The 21,626-nt window shown below is 48.0% G+C and overlaps 1 protein-coding gene across 1 annotated transcript; it reads right to left on the bottom strand.

Annotated features, from left to right (window-relative positions):
* Window positions 1-1,199: 1,199 nt before the first annotated feature.
* FOXA2 (forkhead box A2) lies at window positions 1,200-3,885 on the bottom strand. The gene is made up of 2 exons (XM_045883800.2): window positions 3,799-3,885; window positions 1,200-2,751 (listed from the first exon to the last, which is right to left on the bottom strand). The coding sequence occupies exons 1-2, from the start codon at window positions 3,883-3,885 to the stop codon at window positions 1,444-1,446; spliced, it is 1,395 nt and encodes a 464-aa protein (XP_045739756.1). The 3' UTR covers window positions 1,200-1,443.
* Between the last annotated feature and the right edge of the window lie 17,741 nt (window positions 3,886-21,626).

Genomic DNA, 21,626 nt, shown 5'->3' with positions numbered 1-21,626 from the left:
TGGTCCACCTTGGATCTGTGTGTTTCATTGTGTGTAAAGATAAACTCAAAACTCCAAAAGTGGGGTGCCTGGGTGGCTCAGTCATTAAGTGTCTGCCTTCCGCTCAGGTCATGGTCCCAGGGTCCTGGGATCGAGCCCCACATCTGGCTCCCTGCTCCGCGGGAAGCCTGCTTCTTCCTCTCCCACTCCCCTGCTTGTGTTCCCTCTCTCGCTGTGTCTCTGTCAAATAAATAAATAAAAATCTTTTAAAAAAAACCCTCCAAAAGTAATCATAAATAATATCAATTTCTATTTAATGATGTGCTTGCTGAAGTGTTTAGGGGGAAGTGTACTGATGTCTGATTTACTTTGCAATGCGTTTAGGTCTATGGCCATGCCACTCTGAATGCGCTTGATAGCATCTGAAATGCATTTAGAAAAAATAACCTGAATTAATGAACGGAGGTGTAGATAGCTGGACAGATATGTGATATAACAAGTATAGTGAAACAATAACTGTTGGATCTGGGCAATGGGTACGTGTGTTTTCTGTAAAATCTGTTCAACTTCAGTATGTCTGACAGTTTCAATAATAAAATGTTAAAACAACAACCATCATGCCCTCCCTTCACCAAAATAAAATGAAATCTGCAACCGGCCAGGATCCCCTTCCCCACACTTTTAAATAATTTCTGGACCTGTTTATTTTTCAAGTCAGGCAAAGGGAAAAAAAACCTTGAAGATTCAAGGGGTAAAACTGGCAGTAACACTTTAATATAGATTTGTGGAACTCTGGCCCTTTCAGCCAGAACACACATTTATAAGCCATAAATAAAACACGCAGAAACCATAAATTAATCAGACCCGAGACCTGGATTTCACCGTGTCAAGAATGGGAATGCATTTTTTTTTTTCTTTTCTTGGTCATTTACAACAGACCCTTACATCTTTTTTTTTTTCTTTTTAAACAATAGTACAACTCTGCTTCTCTGTTAAAACTACATGGTTTTACACTGAGTCACTCACAAAAGTTTGTGGGTTTTTTTGTTTTTGTTTTTTTGTTTTTGTTTTTTGTTTTTTAATAAAGTAAGACTTTCCTGCAACAGCAGCAATGGAGGAGAAAGACAACAACAAAAAATCAGAACTCTCAAATGCTTAAAGAAGCAGGCGTCTACACAGTAGTGGAAACCGGAGGCTTTTTACTCTTTTCTTCCTCTTTTCTGTTTGTTTGTTTTTGACTGTTTCTCTTTTTGCCTTCCCTCCTTATACAGAATAACAGGTATCAGTGTGGCCCCTCTGTTTGGGAGGGAGAGCTGCGGAAGGTGAGGGGAGACTGCTGTCCTGGGGGTGGGGATGTAATGGATTTCTTCTCCCTTGGATCTCTCTAACACCCCTTCCTCAAACTCTCCGCCCCACTTCCTCTCTCTTGTCCTCGTCCCGGGCTAGCCCGCTCCAGCCGTCTTCTTAAGAGGAGTTCATTATGGGCCGGGAGTACACCCCCTGGTAGTAGGAGGTGTCTGCGGCCAGGGGCGAGGCGTCCAGGCCCGCTTTGTTCGTGACCGGGCCCATGGCCAGGCTACCCGGCATTGGGGAACCATAGCCAGGGTAGTGCATCACCTGTTCGTAGGCCTTGAGGTCCATTTTGTGGGGCTGGTGGTGGTGGTGGCTGTGGTGGTGTTGCTGCTCCGAGGACATGAGGTTGTTGATGGAGAAGGGGTGGTTGAAGGCGTAGTGGTGCTCCGGCTTAAGATGGGCCTCGGGCGGCAGGCCTGGGTGATGGGGGGGCCCCAGCAGGTGGGCCGCCGCCTGCTGCTGCTGCTGCCCCGGCGACGGCGCCGGCTCCGGGGGGCTCAGGGCCGCGGCCGGCGTCCCCTTCAGCTCCCCCAGGGCCCCTCGCTTGTGCTCCTGGCACGGAGAGGCGCTCGAGTGGGGCGACTCAGTGCCCGCCGGAGTCTCGGAGGCCGGCCCGGGGGCCTCCCCGAGCTGGCCCTGCGAGGTCTGGGGCCCCGCGGCCCCCTTCTTGCCACCGCCCGTGGCGCCTGAGGCTTCCTTCAGGGCCAGCTGCTTCTCACACTTGAAGCGCTTCTGGCGGCGCAGGTAGCACCCGTTCTCGAACATGTTGCCCGAGTCGGGGTGCAGGGTCCAGAAGGAGCCCTTGCCGGGCTTGTCGGGCGAGCGGGGCACCTTGAGGAAACAGTCGTTGAAAGACAGCGAGTGGCGGATAGAGTTCTGCCAGCGCTGCTGGTTCTGCCGGTAGAAGGGGAAGAGGTCCATGATCCACTGGTAGATCTCGCTCAGCGTCAGCATCTTGTTGGGGCTCTGCTGGATGGCCATGGTGATGAGCGAGATGTAGGAGTAGGGCGGCTTGGCGTGCGTGTAGCTGCGCCGGTACGTCTTGGGGTCGCGCGCGCGACTCAGGCCTGCCTGCCCGTACATGGGGCTCATGGAGTTCATGTTGGCATAGGGGGTCAGGCCGCCCATGGCCCCGGCCGCCTGTCCCCCGAGCGGGCTGAGGCTGGGACTCAGGTGCGGCCCCATGCCCGCCACGCCGGCCGCCCCGGCTGAGCCGCCCATGCTCGCCATGGCGCCCGCACCGGGGGACATGCCGGCCAGGGACGGGCTCATGCCCGCGCCCACGTACGAGGACATGTTCATGGAGCCCGCGCTCATGTTGCCGGAGCCGCTGCCCATGGCGGCCGCGGACATGCTCATGTACGTGTTCATGCCGTTCATCCCCAGGCCGGCGTTCATGTTGCTCACGGAGGAGTAGCCCTGCGGACAGAGCCCAGGGAGGGAGGCGCACAGGGTTAGCACCGAAACTAGAGCGTGCCCTGACCACATACCCACCGGGCTAGCCCAGGCCCCCGCCTGCGGGGAGGTCTCTGGAGAGTCCTTCCCTCTCCTGCCCCGCCCCCCCCCCGCTGCCCCGGACACCAAGTCCGTTTCACCCGGAGCGCGCCGGGCTCGCCCTGGAGGAGGTGGCAAGCAGGCTGCGGCAGTTTGCATGGGGCCGGATCCTAGCCCTTCTGTTCCGTGCTCGGATTCTAAAGCAAGGGTCCCTCGGGGTACCCCTAAGCCAGGCACCCCAAATGCATCTCCTTTCCCCAACTCTCAGGCCAGCACACCGAGTCCGCGCCGCGGCCTCGGATGCCACCTCCGACCCTAGTGAACAACCTGTGGGTCACAGCCTAGGGCGCCCCGGCGGCCTCAAGCGGAAATTGTCCCAGGGTCCTCTCTGTTCATCCTTTCTCTCTCTCGGGACCCCATCCTTGGCCCCAGGGGAACCAAAACCCAGTGCCTGCGCAGAGTCTGGGGCCAGCTGGAGGCACTGAGTGGAGGGGCAGGGAGGAGACGGAGAACTGAACTACGCGGAGACCGAGAACTGAACTACACGCGGCTGGGCTTTGCAGCCACAAACTTCCTTTCTCTTTGTCCCTAGTTTTTGAATCTGCCTCTACCTCAGCCCCCAACTCCTACCCACCTTCTCTCCAGCTCCCCACCCCCTTGCCGGCCGACCTCCCACCCCTCCCCAGCCGCGCGCTGCCAAACATAACTCTGTTAGGATAGTGCGTGGCTCGGCCACGAAGAGGATTTGGAGGCGCCGCAAGTCAATATTTGATCACAAAGTTAATATTATCTCAAGGCTAACAGTGTGTCGTATAAAAAAGAGACCCATTTGAGTCGAAGGAGGGTGGAAAAGGCGGCTGCCCAGAGCGGCTGGGGGTGGGGGGCGGGTGCCGGCGAGGGAAGCGGTCCTGAGGTTGGGGAACAGTGCGAACGCCACCACCCCACTTCCCCCTGGAAAAGGCGAGTGCCTACCTCCGGCTCGGCATAGTAGCTGCTCCAGTCGGACGGCTCGTGCCCTTCCATCTTCACCGCTCCCAGCATACTGGAAGCCGAGTGCATGGCAGTTTAAAATTTAACAGCCACAACAAACGACCAGCAATCACCCCCCACCCCCACCCTCTTAAAAAAAAAAAAAAAGTCAGCCAAGGCTAGGTCCCCTCCCTCCCTCTCTCGCACTCCCTCTCTCCAGTTCCACTCCCTCTCTCTCCCTTGGCCGGCCGGAGGCGGTAGTTGGAATGGGCGGGAGGGGTCAGCCACGGGAGGAGGGGGCCAAGGATGGGAGGAGGCCCGACCCGAGCCCCGCTGTAGGGAGCGCCCGCCGCCCGCCGCCGCCGCCGCCGCCGCCGCGCTTGCGGGCTGCTGGGCGGAGGCCGAGGTTGGCAGTGCGAGCTGCCGGGAGGCGGCGGGAAGCGCGCGGCGCGGGGGCGGGTGGGGGGGTGGAAAGAGGGAGGAGGAGGAGAGGAGGAGGAGGTGGAGGAGGAGGAAGAGGAGGAGGAGGAGGAGAGGAGGAGGAGGAGGAGGTGTGGATCGCGGAGCCGACAAGTGCCGCAGTGACGTGGGCGGCTGGTGATATAGCGCGGCGCGCGGGCGCGGGCCTCCAATCCCCAGACCCGGGGCAGCCCATTTGAATAATCAGCTCCCACCTAGGTGAGAGGGAGCCTCGGCAGGCGCCCGGCACCTGCCCCTCGGCGCCCGGCGCCCGCCCCACTGCCGCCGCGCCCCACACCAGTACCAGGCCAGGCGAGCGGGGCGAGTGGGCGCGCAGGCTCCCTGCTCCAGCCCCCTTTCCCCCCGCGCGCGCGGGGACTACCCGTGGGAGGAGGGACCTGGGAGGAAGCCACCCCTGGAGCGGCCCAAGGCTCTGACCCCCGCCCGGTCCCCTAGCGCCCGGCGCCTGGTGCGCCTGTCCGAGGACGCGCCCGGCCTCTGCGCCAGGTTGCCCCTCCGCAGAGCCTTAGAAACGCCGCATTTACTCATCCCGGGTTTCTTCTCTCTCAGTGCTCATTCCCTGTCAAAACGACAAGACGGTGACAGAGCCAATTTGCAAAGCGCTGTCGTATTTAGAAAAACTGTACACACCTTGAACTCGCCTGCCGCTGCTCCTGGGAGGCCCCTCCCGGTTACAGTTAAGACCCAGAGAGGCTCCGGAAGGCGTTCGGGGAGCGCCTGGTCCGGCCGTCGCGGCTTTCGCCTCCTCCGAGCCCAGCCTCCGGCGACCGGCAGGGGGGTGGCTGTCGGGCAAGACACTGTCCGATCGCCCAGAGCAGGGCGCACGCGGCCCCGCCAGCTGCAGTCGACGGTTGGGAGACTGCTATTTGTCTCTGACATTCAGGACGCCGTGTTTCAAGGTTACTTTGCAGTCACAACCGAGGTGCCCACAGCATTTCGTAACTAAAACAAACAGGGCAGGAGGTGGGGGGTGAGGCGGGAGGAGAGAGGGGAATAAAGGAATCAATAATGGGACACATGGAATTTACTTCAGGAGGGTCTCTGTTCTCTGCTTTCTTGAGGGGCTCTTTTGTAAGAATTAGAAGCCTCGCAATCATATACTTCCTTTTTATTTTTGCTCCAGCTTCTGGGTTCAGATTATCATCTGTCCTGGGCCAGCTATCAACACCCTAATGAGCCCAGATTGCAGGGTTTTGGGGTATTACAGGTGTTTGATGTGGACTTCTTTTCTTGGTTCTAAAAACAGGCTGGGCCATGAGGATCCAGCCCTGTGCCCCCATCTCAGAGATAAAGAACAAATAGGAAATCGTGGGTATCTGGCGCACCTGTCCGATATGATGGGCAATGGTGCCAGAAGACAGGGGCGAGGTGGCAGGCCCTGAGCTGAGCACCGAGAATGGAAGGACTGTGTGAGGGTCAGTCTAGAAGGACAGCAAGGAAGAGCAGTAAGCCACCCCTTCCCGCTTCCCCAGGTATCTCAGGCCTGCATCACTTTGAACCAGATGCAGTCGCTGGCACCACCTTTTGTGCTGAACCTCAAATGGTTTGACCCGTTCATAGTGAGGGGGTTAATGAACCCCACCTAGAGAGTGCCAGGGCAGGATCCCCCAAATCCGAAGTCTGCGTGGCTTTGAAAGCCACTCGCAGCGCGGAGGGCTCCGGGGAGAGGCCAGCAGGCCCAGTGCACCTGGGAAGTGTGTTGTGGGGTGTATGCACCTTAGTGTAAGTGTGTGCTGGGGATCCAAAGGAACCAGATTCCCAGCATCTCTCACCGGGTCTCAGAGCGTGAGGGGAGCAATTTAAATCTTCTCCCCAGGGCTTGGGGAAGAGGGGTGCGCCCTGGTGCTCAAAAGGTAAGTTACTTGTTTTTTTTAAAGCTTTCTGCAGAGGCCTAGGGCCAGTTACATACATACACACACCTCAAAACACACTGTCAATCTCACCCCCCAAGGAGCGCTTCTCAAATTCAGTAAAAAAAAAAAAAAAAAAAAAAGAGAGAGAGAGACGCCCAAACAGACAAACCTGCGAAACAACGACAGATAGCTTTCTGGTGTTATGGAATCGCACATTCTGGTTAACCTAATCTGTGCATATGTGTATGTGTTCCGCTGCCTTTTCTCTTTTTGCTCCAGATCGAAACTATGGTTCTAGAAATTATTGCACGAGCAAAAGGAGCGAGAGGGACCTGGAGAGGAGGTCCGCGGGAGGAAGAAGTGCTCCCTTCCTAAAGAGCGAACCTTCCAAGTTCTCGCCAGAGTTGGTGGTCGGGATCCGGACGCACCCGGGCGCGCTCGCCACCGGCTTCCGCAGTGACAGGACGCCCCCTATCGGCCGCGCGGTCCTCGGGCCCGACACGAGCCCTCTTTACCCCTGCGCTCCTAAGCCCGAAACCCAGGCGCCTGGGCACCTTTTCCCCGCCTCTCAGATACGGGTTTGGCATTTCTTTGGAGTTCCCCGAAGTTCTGCGCAAACCCAAACCGCCTCCTGCCTCCTCGGAGGCGCCGAGGGCTCGGGTCGGGTTCGAGCCGCCAGTACGCGACCCTCCCGAGCGCGCGCGGCCGCTCCCAGGAAGGCGAGGGCGGCCTGCAGCGCGCTGTAGGCGCCGGTTGCTGCGAGGAAGCAGGAACGTTCACACAGCCCGAGGTTCGCTTTCCGTCGCCGGCGCGGAGGTCTTTGGAGGCGCTACCTCCCCGGCACACTCCTGGTGCTCCCCGGCAGCTTCGGTTTCTAAAGGTTTATTCAGAGCGTCTGGCACGAAAGCCTCAGGCTGGAATGCTGTAAATTGCTCTGGGGAGCTTCTCTCCAGGAAAAAGTTCGCGGGTAACTTGGGTTGAAAACAGATGTTTCCCCTGATACCTCCTTAGTTTAAACCGTACCTAGGACCGAGACCTGCAAAGCTTTCCTTTGACCGTGTCCTCCCTGTTTTCCTTTCTTTTCGTTGGGTGCTGCCCCGTTTCCGTATAAGGCCGCCTTATAACTGACGACTGTGCTTGGGGTTAGCACGCTGTTTTTATTCTGGATGCTGCCCCAGCGGATTTGACTTGGGCTCAAATCTGAGCCTCCTCTGCTCTTGCTGGGGAGAAGACGCTACTATCCTGCATTCCCCTAGCAAAACCCCTTTCACCTGGGAGCTCTCTCTGTGATATGACACTAGCCCGGAGAAGGGGATATCAATAAACAGAGCTCAGCTTCCCTAAGAAATAACCTGTAAAATACCAAGGGCGGGGGTCGGGGGTGAGGGTGGCATTTGGTTCATCAATCCTCCAATTCCTGAAGCCCTTCAGAGGATAAATGTCCAGCGCAGGCCTTGCTCTAGGACATTATCAGGCAGGTCTGCAAGTGAGATTAAGACAGAGGAGATGGAAAGGTGACAGCAAAGTCTTGTGGAAATATACGTTTTACTTTTATTTTTTTAAAAGATTTTATTTATTTATTTATTTATTTATTTATTTATTTATTTATTTATTTATTTATTTGTCAGAGAGAGAGAGCATAAGCAGGGGGAGCAGCAGGCAGAGGGAGAAGCAGGCTCCCCGCTGAGCAGGGAGCCGGATGGGGGACTCCATCCCAGGACCCTGAGATCATGACCTGAGCTGAAGGCAGCCGCTTAACCAACTGAGCCACCCAGGCGTTCCACACGTTTTACTTTTAAATAAGTTTTTGGCTTGGCAGAAATCAGATGCCCACACCTGTCTTATTCACAGAATGGCATTTTCAGGGTGAATTTTTGTTCTTTATAAAGAAAAGCATATAGTTGTGCCAAAGGTTACAATCATCATTTCACTTTTTGCGGGTGGGTTGTTATTTCTGAAATTTTATTTAAAAAACCCTGACCATCGGGTGCCTGGGTGGCTCAGATGGTTAAGCGTCTGCCTTCGGCTTGGGTCATGATCCCAGGGTCCTGGGATCGAGTCCCGCATCGGGCTCCCTGCTCCTTGGGAGCCTGCTTCTCCCTCTGCCTCTCTCTCTCTCACTCTGTCTCTCATGAATAAATACATAAAATCTTTAAAAAAAAAAAAAAAAAACCCTGACCATCAAAATTAGTCTATTTGGTACTGAACACAGCCTCAGATACTCTTTTGCTGGCTTTCATAGTTCTTTGATGGCCCAAACACCAGTTGTTTATGGAAAAGTAATTAGCTAAGAGTATGTTATCAAAGGAGATTTATGTGAAAGATTGAAGATAAGATTAAGCATGTCCCAGTCTTCTGAAACACACACACACACACACACACACACACGAACATGCTGATAAAGGTGGGAAAAAAAGCATAATACAGCAGTATAAGTTCAATACACAACACACCAGGATACAATGTAATCTTGCTCTCCTGGGCAAGATTCACAGGAAAAGAAGTAATAATAAACAATGATAAAATAAAATGAAATAAATATGATGCTAAAGTGATTTTTGAGTGGTAGAGTCATACCTTCAATCTACATCTTTTCTGCAGTATAGTTGTATCATTTTATACCATTATTATTTTATTATTAAATTGTTTTTTATTATTTTAAGGTGAAATATGTAATAAGAATATTAGATCTGATGTCATGGAAACTTTAGCACACTAACTTACAGCTATTCATTCAATTCTCACACTGAAAAGGAGATGGGTGAAGCCACCATTCAAATGGACCAAAGGTTTGAGTTCCAAAAAGCAAACCAATATTATTTTTTCTTATCTGTGTCAGAAAGTGGGCCATGCCTCTCCTTGAATTGAGGGAAGGAGAGAAGTGATATTCACACCAGCCACAGATGGTGACTTTCTTTTTTTTTTTAATTTTATTTATTTATTTGAGAGAGAATGAGAGAAAGCACATGAGAGGGGGTAGGGTCAGAGGGAGAAGCAGGCTCCCTGCCGAGCAGGGAGCCCGATGCGGGACTCGATCCAGGGACTCCAGGATCATGACCTGAGCCGAAGGCAGTCGCTTAACCAACTGAGCCACCCAGGCGCCCCTAGATGGTGACTTTCTAACATGGCACAGGAGAAGAAAGAAGACGATCCTTGGGGTGCTACTAGAATGAATTTGGTACATGGATCTCTCTCTGTGAACATGTAATTTGATTGCTCTTGGAGGGTGGTGTAGTTATGAATTGTTCATCTTTTATGGGCTTTCTCAGTGGTTGGGTTGAGCAGGTGTCAACTTTGCTTCCATCTGTGTGAGTCTGTGGAGAAGGCCAGCTACTCTGCCTTTTGGGTCCAGGGTTCGACAAATATTTCTGGTATATACTTAGCATCCTGTCCACCATTCTTGATCTTGAGCACATTTCTAGTATATGAACTATTATAGCAGGTAATTAACATAATTGGAAGAGATAAAAATAAAGAAATGACAACTTTTAGTAGCAATAATAACATGTCAACGTGAGTGAGCATAAACTCCTCTTTGAGGGATGCCTAAATTAGATGCATCTGCATTTGTGTCCCTGGGAGCTATTTCATATATTTGAATGTTATTCTTGGAGGCAGTCTCTGTTATTCCTGCCAAAAAGGCAAGCAGTAAACTTCACTGGGGACAGGAGTCATGAAGAGTCGGTCACAGACCTGAAGAATCAGACCCTGGATCTTTCTTCTTCAGAATCCTTTGCTATACAGAGAGATAATTTTTTTCTTTTTAAAAAAGTTTTTAATTCCAGTTTATTAACATACAGTGTTATGTTAGTTTCAAGTGTACAGTATAGTGATTCAACACTTCTATACATCAACCACTACTCATCAGGACAAGTGCCCTCCTTAATCCCCATCACGTATTTAACCCATCCCCCATCCACCTCCCCTCTGGTAACCATCAGTTTGTTCTCTGTAGTCAAGGGTCTGTTTCTTAGTTTGCCACCCCCTCCCCACTTTCCTCATTTGTTTTGTTTCTTAAATTCCACATGTGACTGAAATCATATGGTATTTGTCTTTCTCTGACTGACTTATTTCACTTAGCCTTGTACTCTCTAGTTCTATCCATGTTGCAAATGAAAATATTTCATTTTTTATGGCTAAATAATATTTCATTGTATACATATACCACATCTTCTTCATCCATTCATCTATGGATGTACACTTGCACTGCTTCCATAACTTGGGCATTGTAAATAATGCTGCTGTAAATATAGGAAGGCTTGTATCCCTTTGAATTAGTGTTCTTGTATTCTTTGGGTAATTATCCAGTAGTGCAATCTAGGGTAGCTCTATTTTTGACTTTTTGAGGAACCTCCATACTGTCTTCCAGAGTGGCTGCACCAGTTTGAATTCCCACCAATAATGCATGAGGATTCCTTTTTCTCTACAGCTTCACCAACACCTGCTTATTGTGTTTTTTATTTTAGTCATTCTGACAGGTATAAGGTGATTTCTCATAGTAGTTTTGATTTGCATTTCCCTGGTGATGAGTGATATTGAGAATTTTTTCATGTGTCTGTTGGCCATCTGGATGTCTTCTTTGGAAAAATGTCTGTTCATGTCTTCTCCCCATTTTTAATTGAATTATACACTTTTTGGGTGTTGAGATGTACAAGTTCTTTATATATTTTGGATACTAACCCTTTATCAGATATGTCATTTGCAAATATCTTCTCTTGTTCTGTAGGCTGCCTTTTAGTTTTGTTGATTGTTTCCTTTATGGTGCAGAAGCTGTTTATTTTGATGTCATTCCCATAGTTTATTTTTGCTCTTGTTCCCTTGTTTCAGAAGACAGATCTAGAAAGAAGTTGCTATGGCTAATGTCAAAGAAGTTACTGTCTACACAAAGAGGTAATTAAGAATTAGATCTGTGGGGGCACCTGGGTGGCTCAGTTGTTAAGCGTCTGCTTTCGGCTCAGGTCATGATCCCAGGGTCCTGGGATCGAGCTCCACATCAGGCTCCTTGCTCAGCGGGAAGCCTGCTTCTCCCTCTCCCACTCCCCCTGCTTGTGTTCCCTCTCTCGCTGTCTCTCTGTCAAAAAATAAATAAAATCTTAAAAAAAAAAAATTAGATCTGTGAGCTACTGATTACTTACGTGGGTTAACAAATACACTTCCAGTAAGTATGAGAGGATGAAGCATATGAGAGCGTGTGACAGTTGTGGAGATCAGAAAGTGCTTAGCATCACCTGGAGTTTGAGTCTCATGGTTAAGAACCAAGTGTTTGCTTCTTGTCTCCATCTCAAGATGATACAGGGGCTCTGCATAAACATAAAAGAATTATACATATCTTGCCCAAATACTAAGCAGTGACAATGAAGAGGCATTTATATATTGTTGGTCCATTCAGCAACTATTTTAATGAGCACTTACTATATTCCAGAGGTGAGGATGTAGCCTTGAACAAGGTAGGCTACACCACGTGCTCATAGAGATTAAATGTTTCCTTCCACTTTCTCCTGCTGTTTCTGCCACAGAGTCTAGCAGAACGTGTTTTCCTTATGTTTTCATGCCTCCTTTCAGCCATGATGCAGGAATTTTCCAGTGACCATTCCAAAGGGTAATCTACATTTCACCATTCAGAAATAGTTTTTCTCCTGGCAGGGTGATGGACTAAAACCCAAGGCGAAGTTTCTGCCTGTGTTGACCCAGAATTGATAGCAAAACCAAGGACTCAATCCTCTGAAGTAGTTGGCATAGTGCCAGCAGAATGGATCTGGCCAGAATGCAGCCAGACAGGAGCAATGTATTGTTCAAATTACCTGATGCAAAACCACCTTTTGCAATCCCTCTAGAATATGGGATACTAGGGGGTTCTGGCTTTGGAAAGAAGGAGCAGGCAACAGGGAGATGCTCCTGCTGGTAGTGGGTGCTGGCTTGAGAACCTCGTCCTGCGGGTGTGAGAACAGCAGTTGGCACAGAGAGCACTCAGCCCTCAAGTGTTTGTAATATACAAGTCTGTATTCATTGTCAATTTTACTTCCAAAAGTAATTCCAGAAGGAGGATGGTGGAGCTTCCTGAAAAGTGGGAGCTTTATTTTATAGGGAAGGGTAGCATAATAGAGCAACAGTGACCCACTGGGACTAACCAGACCTAGGACCGCCCCTCAAATTTTTATGTGCATAGGAATCCCCTGGGGATCTTGTTAAAATGCAGATTCTGATTCTGCAGGTCTGGGGAGGGACTCCGGAGTTTGCATTCCAACAAGCTTCCTGGTGAAGCCATGCTGCAGGTCCCTGGCTACAGATGGACCAGTCTGGCCCTTCAAGGCCTGTTTCACACTCAGCCTGCAGTCTGTCCCGAGATAGATGGTGGGATGTGACTTGATAAAATGACAAGTGTTAAGTCCTTCTTCACCTTCTATCAGTTCTTCCCTCACTGACCTGTGGCTACACTGACCCTCCCCGCCGTCTGGATTCCACCTTCCAGCTCACAGGAGTCAAAATGTGTCTGCAGGTGCAGGCAAAATAGTGCGGTAGCCCGTGCTCCACTCAGAGCTCTCCCACTGGTCCCACACCTCCTCTGCTTGCACAGGTCTTCAGGAGACAGGGACCTCTCTGCTTGGCTAGGAGGGATAGGAGACCTGTGGCTATGATCAGTTTACAATGTGGAAACTCCTTTCCCAAGCACAGAAAATGGCCTAAGCAAAGTTTCCATTGTGATCACACTGCATCAGCAAATGCCCACCGAGGCCCCTTAACTTTTCCTCTTAAGGAAGAGGTCCCACGGGATCCAGGCTGGTCTTGCCTCCCTGTGGACCTTTCCTAAATATCTCACAAGCTTTTTTGCTGATCCCAACATGCATTTTGAATGAAGTAAAATGGAAAAATGATAGAGACAGCGAGAGAGCGAGAACGAGACAGGGGATTCCTGTTTATTGAATTTCCAATGGGGTTTTCAGGTTTTCAGGTCCTCCTCCTGGATAAGACATAGGCTTCTCGTGATGGTGACTGAGTGGGAATTTTCTTCCACAGAGTTTGACCAGATGCTGAACCGATGCTGCACACCAGCGCATGAGAAAAACAACATGACCAGGGGTAATTAAAACTGAACCCACAGACACCACCAAAGTGAAACTCCCTCTCCCCCCACCCCGTTAAGAAACACTGTTTCCCTTGTTTTGCCACTCACATATTTTTGTATAAAGTAGGAAACGTTTAGGAATTCAAATCTGAGTCTCAAAGGTGAGAGGAATTTAAAAATTCAGGATGTTTCTTTAATGCTTATTCTATTTGCGATATGCACTCACAATTAGCGCTTAGACCACCTTTTCCTTGTGGGAATTTAAATAAGGCATTCATTCCAAAAAGGGCTCCTTCCTTCCAGGTAGGAACTGCTCAAAGGGAGGGTACATATTTTTTCTGTGGGCAAACTCTTCTTATTTCTTTCATATTTATCAAAGCCATTGGAGAATTAATGTCAACACGGTAAGAATTTGAGACCAAGTACCTAATCTGGGTTTGATTTTAAAGCAGTGTGGGTTGTGATAGTGAGGCTGGTGAGGGAATTGTATGAAGCTGCTTGGAACTGGATATAAAATACAAATTGGTTTTGCAGCTCTTTCACACGCAGCTAGTCGGTCACCACATGGCTTGCCTCTTTCAGCCCGAAGGACAGGAATATGTGATGCTGATCTCAGATGTATTGTTTAATATCATATACAGAATTGTAAAGTCTGTATAATATTTTCCAAAGTAGTCTACATAAATGGGTCTAGAGCTTTCACAATCCTGAGAGTTTAGCTCTTCCTTTGAGAGAGAAACCTGGTGACTTCATTCCTCTAAGTCTTCAAAATAAAGTGCTAAGTAGATGCTAATGATGGGGAACATCTGGTCTTGGTGGGAGTCCTGTGCCTCACCTCTGAGAGCCACTTCCAGATCCTTACAGTTCCGTAGAAATTGGAAGGAGAAGCCTTCTCGCCTCTTCCTGGTTGTTTCGTTCTTTTCTCCCTCTTGACATGTTGAATTTAGGAATACAGAGTTTTTTCTACATCTTCCTTCCTGGAGTTCCCCGTCCCCCAGTTGACACAGATTTGGGAGAATAGAGAGGTTGTGGAAGGGCTAACATTTACATCAGGCTCAGGGTTCACACGCAGGCCTGTCTGTGGTGGGAACTCGTGTTGTTGCTGTGGTCTCAGGAGTGAGAGATGCTGAAGACCTCCCTCCAGGCCCCCAGCCCTCCCATCCCCACCCAGGCCCTCTGACCCAGATCTCTTCTCCTTCCCCATGGACCTTCCTTTAGTGAGATGGAGCAGTTCTAAAAAGCTTGGGAGGAAAGAAAATGCTCATGGGTATAGTGTCCAGTTATTGGCACCATGTGTATGCGTGTGTGGTGTGCCTACAACATGCCCAATATTGAAAGTCTAAAAGAATATAGTTAAATAAATCAACCCATCTTTATTGTGGAATATTATGCAGCTGTTATACAGAATGACTTAAATCTCTCTAAAATCGTGTAAAATGTGTATACGTTTATGATGAAGGGTTAAATAGTTTCAGGATAGGGTGAATTGATTTAGTTTTGGTAAATATAAACCCTGACTCTGTCTGTGCATAGAAAAGTTTGGAAGATCACACATAAAACTGTTAACAATGACACCCCAGAAGTTGGGTCCTTGGGGATGTTTGGGAGAAGATATTCACTTGCCCTTTATATATTCCTCATTTTTTACAATTATTTCTTTTGTTTTTGTCATTAAATACCATTTGAAGACAATGAACAAGGCTTGAAAAGTGCAGTTTTGTCACTGGAGAGCCGACAGGCTGTACACAAATATTTCTGATTCTTATTATGCTTTTCTTATACGCTTTTCTACATCTTGTTTTAGAGAAAATGAACAAGTCTGTTGGAGGAACATAGATCATATTTGCAAGAAGAGAATCAAATTGGGAACACCCACAGGCCAAGAGAAGTTAGGTAGCAAAAAAGAAACCACTAAGATTTGTAAATCTGACCTAATTAAAAAAATTAAAAAGTCTATTCACAGGGCAGATTTAAAGAACCAGCTAGTACTTAAATGGCTGTGGATCTTAATTGCTTATGGACCTCAGGAAGTGAAAGGATCACAATGCAGGCTCTCTGTGGTTTAGCTTAATTAATATTTATGACTGCAGAAGAAAATTAAATAAGGCAAACGGTGTAATTTTAAACAGCCTGTGGTCATGGTTAGCAGGACTCACAACAAATTCAGAGGCAAGAATGAGGGAGCTTTGGGAATGGTGTGATTTCAGTTTTCTTCATGTCCCTGATCCATGTTCTTTGCTGTGTGAGACCTCCAATAGGGATGTCTCAGAATGCCACAGTGACTGTTTCCACTTACCTTCTTTGCACGTTTTCATGTCTTTGTGACTGATTGTCCAAAGGAAGGTTTTCCTGTTTGGTGGGGGAGGGGTTATACCCAAAGACATTAGCTCTGGAACCATCTATAATTGTTGTGTTGGGCATTTCTACAGCATGTATCTGCCATTTACTGATTCTTTGCAGGGATTGATGATTTGAGTTTTTCCATCTGGGACCTGGGAGTTGATTAGATAGCATCAGTTCCTGTGATGGAGAATCTGGAAATTGGTTCAACTTCTACATGCTAATAAATGTTTATTGGGTAGATGAATGGATGGCAGATGGATGGGTGGATGGATGGGTAGATGGAAGAATAGAGGACAGATGCTATGCAGCGTTAATTTAAAACTCATGCTTTACCTGCGAAGACTGGTTTTGGAGGGATCAAATCAGATTACAACAAATCCTAGCCAAGTGCTTTTCAAATTTCAATTGAGGGCTCATTATTATGCTCCACTAAAACTATCATTAAATAAAGGAAAGGAATAGAACAGAATCTTTCAGTGCATCTCACACAGCAAAGATGTGTGTCCTTTTGAAAAACCCGTTTCCATTATTGTGTGTGTATCTGTTTCAGGATAGAAAATGCATTTCTTACTGTGTGTTCTCATCCAGGAACCTGAGCAACTGGGTATACTGGTGACTAAGGACTCATTAGTTCTCCCTTCAAAGAAGCTTCAGATTTCTCATCTGTGAAACCTGGAGAATAGCAGAAGCCACCTCCCCGGACTAGTGAGGATGAAATCAGTTGAGGCTCACGATGACAGCTCAGCCCACTGCCTGGTGTCTTGGGAACATGGGTCAGTGTTGCTTTCCTCCCTGCATCCTGTGTGGTTCCTCAGCAACACACTGGAGGAAGAACTCAACGTTTTACAATTTCTCCTCTCAGCTGTAATAAAAAACAAACTTCTTAAAGGAAAACTATGTTTGTTCAAAATGATACCGTATGTTTGAAACGATCACTCTGATGTAAATGCTCTGCTTAGCTCTGGGCCAAGGACAGCTCCAAGCTTAGCAAATGAGTTCTCCCCTCTTGTGACTCTTCATAGCAAAGAGCTAGAAGCTGAGGAGCCTGCCTCAACTGACAAGCAGTCTGAAGCTTCAGTTGGCTTTAATTTCATGGTTTTCCCTCCCTTTGAAGGCTAAATTCAGCCTTTCATTTTTTGTGCAGACAATAACCCCAACCGTTCCTAAGCTCTTTACCACATGATGAAACTGTCCCCTTTTCCTTCCTGCTCTCTTCCTGAAGTCCAGAAAGCCTCCACTTCCAAATGGTTTTGCAACTCCCCTCTTTACCTTCATGGTAATATGTTGCTCACCATTCTTTCTGATTCCCTTCCTATTCCCTTAATCTCTGTACTATGCTGTTCTCTCACCCATAAAGCCGTCTTCCACCCAGGTGATGTTCTCTGGGTGACCCAAATCTGGCAGAAGCCTCCTTCATTTGTTTTTCCAGAAGGATCCTCAGCTGCCACTACCAGACTGCCACTCCTCCCACCAACTGTTTCAGGCCAGCCTGGAGAACTTGCTCTGGGATAGAACATTTGCCAACTTCTACCTTAGATACAACACAAACCAAACCAAAACAAAAAAGCAAACACTTCTACTTGGATTCTTTTCAGGTAACTTGAAAATCTCACTCTCTCAAGCTGACCAACGTAGCCACCTGTTCCATAAGAAAATGGAAACCTTGCTCTTAGCAAAGGAAAATTCTCCCTTTTTCCATGGGACCTGGTTGGGTGGTGAATGGGAGCAGAAATCCCCATAATTAGGGGCGCCTGGGTGGCTCAGTCGGTTAAGCGACTGCCTTTAGCTCAGGTCATGATCCCAGGGTCCTGGGATCGAGCCCCGCATCGGGCTCCCTGCTAGGCGGGAAGCCTGCTTCTCCCTCCACCCCTCACCCTGCTTGTGTTCCCTTTTTCGCTGTGTCTCTCTCTGCCAAATAAATAAATAAAATCTTAAAAAAAAAAAAGAAGAAGTCCCCATAATCAGCAGCTGCTTTGCTCATTGCTTGGAAAAACAGAAGAAGTCAGGCTGCTAAAAAGAAAGCAGGGGAAAAAAAAAAAGAAAGCAGGAGCACATGGTGGTGTGTGAGGGGAGAATCATGCCTTTGTTAACTTTTTTTTAACTTTTTTATTTATTTATTTTTTAAAGATTTCATTTATTTGAGAGAGAAAGAGTGAGCAAGTGAGAGAGAGAGAGCGCATGAGCAAGGGGAGAGGCAGAAGCAGACTCCCCACTGAGCAGGGAGCCTGTTGCAGAGCTTGATCCCAGGAGTCTGGGATTGTGAGCTGAGCCGAAGACAGACAGTTAACTGACTGAGCCACCCAGGTGCCCCTGTTAACTTTTTTTTAAAGGTTTTTTTTTTTTTTTTTTTTTTTATTTGAGAGAGAGAGATAGTATGGGGTGAAGGGGTGGGGTGAGTGGTAGAGGGAGAAGCAGACTCCCCGGGGAGCAGGGAGCCTGCCTTTGGGGCTCGAGCCCAGGATCCTGAGATCATGACCTGAGCTGAAGACAGACGCTTCACCCACTGAGCCACCCATTCAGGCGCCCCACTTTGTTAACTTTCTTATATCATTGCTCAGTGTTATTCTTTTCCTGAAATGTTATTTTAGCACACACATCCATATTCCAATTGGTTTTTCCTACACAAAGGTATGTCTTGGGGATATGGGATTCTCTGATGTTAACACATACACAATGACCTCTTATTTTTCACTACAATATAATATATGCATTCCACCAATCTTTAGTCAATTTACTACTGCTTGTGTCTCAGGGGTGAGTTCCTTAGAAGCAGAGCCTGGAGGGCTGGGGCTCATGTGCATGTGATTTATTAAGCTAGTAGTCCCAGGTAAGGGATGGGTGTAGGAGGAGAAGACTAGTAAGGAGCCATCTCAGGCAAAGCCCTGCAGACAGGAGCTGCAGTCTGACTTCACAGGAGACTTTAAAGTGTGTGAGTTCTCACTCCTGCACCCATCATTGGTTAAGGCATCTCCTGGGGTCAGGTCATACATTCCCAGGTACTTGGAACTCTCTGTGGGAGCACACCAAGTGGCTCTTAGAGCCCAAGGGTAGGCTCTGTTGGAGTAGCAGTTGCAAAAGCTTACTGAAAGCCCCACACCAAATGACAAAAATGGAAAGAGGGAAGCTGACCAATAGTACATGTTATGAGAGAACTGCAAATTTTGCTATTATGGACAATACTGCAATGAATATTCTTGTACATGTCTGTGTATGCATGTGACTGTGTTTCTCTAGTGCATAGAGGATCTGGAAAGATCCACACCACACTTTTCTGGGGAAGAAAAAGTGTGCACTGGGGTGAGGGGGTGTTAAAGGGGACTTTGCCCTTATTTGTAATGTTTTAAATTTTTTGCAAGAAGAATGTATCCATGCATTGTTTTTGTATTTAATTTATGCTAAAATATTTCCAAGAACACCAACCAATTAAATGCTAGCAATTCTAGTCAAGAGGCTTGTCAAGTGTTTCTACTCTGAGCCTCTTCCTTTGGGTTGTAGCCAGAGATAGCAGTGATGGAACCTAATTCCTCTTCTCTTGCTTGCAAGCTCAGGAATTAGGAGTTTTGTGATTCCAAGACTCCTGATGAGGCCCTCATTCTTTTCCTGCCCCAGCTGTGACAGGAATGTGCATCAATCTTGGTCTTAGCTCTCATTTAAAGGCACATTTATTCACACTTTGGGAGAAGCTCTGCCAAAATGCATTGGACAAACATGTACTGAATCCCCAGTATGTTTGTGGATTCACAGCTCATGGGCATCACAAATGTCTTCAAGGAATTCACAGGGTTGGGAGTAGGCCAGAACCAAACTGAACACAATGCAATGTGTTGCTGCAGCAGCAGGCGGTGTACCCCCAAGACGGGAGCAATTTGCTCTTCCTTGGATGGGAAGGCTGAGGTGCCTCCTGTCTGAGGGGGTGATATTTAAGTCAAATCTTGGGGGAAGAGGAAGAGTTTGTTCCCCAAGCTGAAAGGAACCAAGGGCTCCTCTAGTTAGAGGGAAACACCAGTGCAGGGGTGTGGGCGTGGCTCGACAGTGGGGGCCGGAAGCATCCTGGGAGAAACAGATTGTGGTGGGAGAAGGGAGAGTTGCCAGAGGAGCTGAAGGTTAAGGAATTTGATCTCTTTTCTTGAGGATGAGGAGTCACTGAGGGTTTGGAATGGTTGTTCTCTCAGTAGCATGGAGGAAAGTGAGGTGGGACGTAGGATCACTATTCAATTGGCCCGTGTCAAAGAAGGACAAGTTAGTCAGCTGTCAGTCCTTTTGGGGTCACCTCTGTAGAGATAACCTCCCTTGAGGTCACAGCCCTTCCTAGGGTGGTCCACTTCCAATACCCATGGCCCAGTCATCTCAACCCAATTTCAGACAAATCTGAGAGCCACACTAGCTCTGGGGCTCCCTATGGGGTAGACCAAGACTGCTTTGGGGCCAACATTTCCCCCTCTCACTCCTGCCTCCTCTCCCCACACCAGGCATTGATCCCACTGATGCTTCCTAACCATGGCACATGCTAAGCTCTGACTTACAGGCTGCCTTTAGGGAACTCAGCTGATACAACCACTTAGGAAGCTATAGCACTAATCTGGGTGGGGAGGCTATGCTTCTGAGACCAACATTCTCTGGTTTCTACTATGCAGTAATGGACATGGCCTGGTTCTGGAAGAAGAGATCTACCTCTGGCCTCTGATGGTCTCTCCAGAAAACTCCAAACTGATGAGAAAGCCAGGAAATTATCACATGAAATGAAAATATAGAACTGGGAGTCAAAAGATCTATGTTTCATTTTGATTCCCCTAGAAGTAGATCCAAGCATTCGAATATAAACAGGGTGTTTGGGCCAGGAAACATTTGGAAAGGTGTGCAAAGTGAGATTGGGAAGGGAAGGTGGACAATAAGGGGCATGTCATTGAGTTAGTTACTGCTAAGGGCCACTGAGGCTTAATTTTGCTGAGGACCCTGGGAGACACAACGGAACAAGGATGTCAGGGCTCTTCCTATCAAGGGGAGAGGGAGCTGGGGTATGTATGCACCAAGTTCTGTCAGTCATTGATTGACAACAGCTGCTGCTGGGCAATCTTAATTCTCTAGGCACTTCCAGTCCTGTGTGGGGAAGGTAGGATTCTGCTGACAGCATATGCTGACAGATGGAGGGTGGGCTTAGGGGGATATATTTGGGGCTCTGATATCATCCGTTTAAATTCTACTGTCTCCATTTCCTAGTGCCTAGATTTAGAGGCCTTATCCTGGTCATAAAACAAGGATAATGATGATAAGTGCCTCATCATCATTGTGAAGTTTTCAATGTGATTTGGCTTTAGTGATCTTTATCTTTAGATATCTTTAGATATCTTTAAGAATGGCTGATAGGGAAGGGAGAGACAAGTAGACATATAATAATAACAGTTATCACATGCTCTGTACCCCAGCACTGTATTCCTAAGAGTGGAGAGGCCAGGAGTCCCCTCCAACTCCTTCAAGATAGGATCAACCTTCCAAATTTGAATTTTCAGAAACGTGTAGAGTGAATCACCTGCATTCATCAAAAGTTATATTCTGTCAACAAGCACTGGAACTATGAAATGTGCTCCTCAGAAAATTGCCTCAGAACTCAGTAATGTGATTTTTCCACTTTTTAGGGATAACATTTAGGAACAGTGAGATCGATGTCAACTAGAGAGTTAACAGGATTATTTCTCCACTACAATTCTCCCTGAACCACAAGGCCTTTTCATTACTTGAAGGAAGGTAGGTATAAATGCCAAGTTTGAACAGAAACATTCTAAAACTATGCATTTCCAACACTCAGTGGTGTAAGAGTAAGCTGAAGTATTGAGTAATGGTGAACTTTGTTCCTTATTAAGTAGAAGGTAAACTATTGCCTTGCTTCTCGTTTCCTGGTGAGATGATTCACTTGTAGTAAATAGGGACTCAAGATAAAATTATCTCACCATGAAAAATCCTCATAGTGAAGGCTGGATCTCCAGCTGCTCCCTAAAACTGAGGTCAGAAAGTGCAATGTACTGGCGACTCAACTAGACTATATATCATAGAAGAAACCTCTTACTATTTGACCCTAAACATTTTTGTGCAAAAAC

This window comes from Mirounga angustirostris, unplaced genomic scaffold (assembly GCF_029215605.1).
Source record: "Mirounga angustirostris isolate CCGP_5_RB_7025 unplaced genomic scaffold, mMirAng1.0.hap1 SCAF_10, whole genome shotgun sequence".
Classification (NCBI taxonomy): Eukaryota; Metazoa; Chordata; class Mammalia; order Carnivora; family Phocidae; genus Mirounga; species Mirounga angustirostris.
Note: the sequence above shows the minus strand (reverse complement) of the source record. Positions and strands in the feature narration are given on the sequence as shown.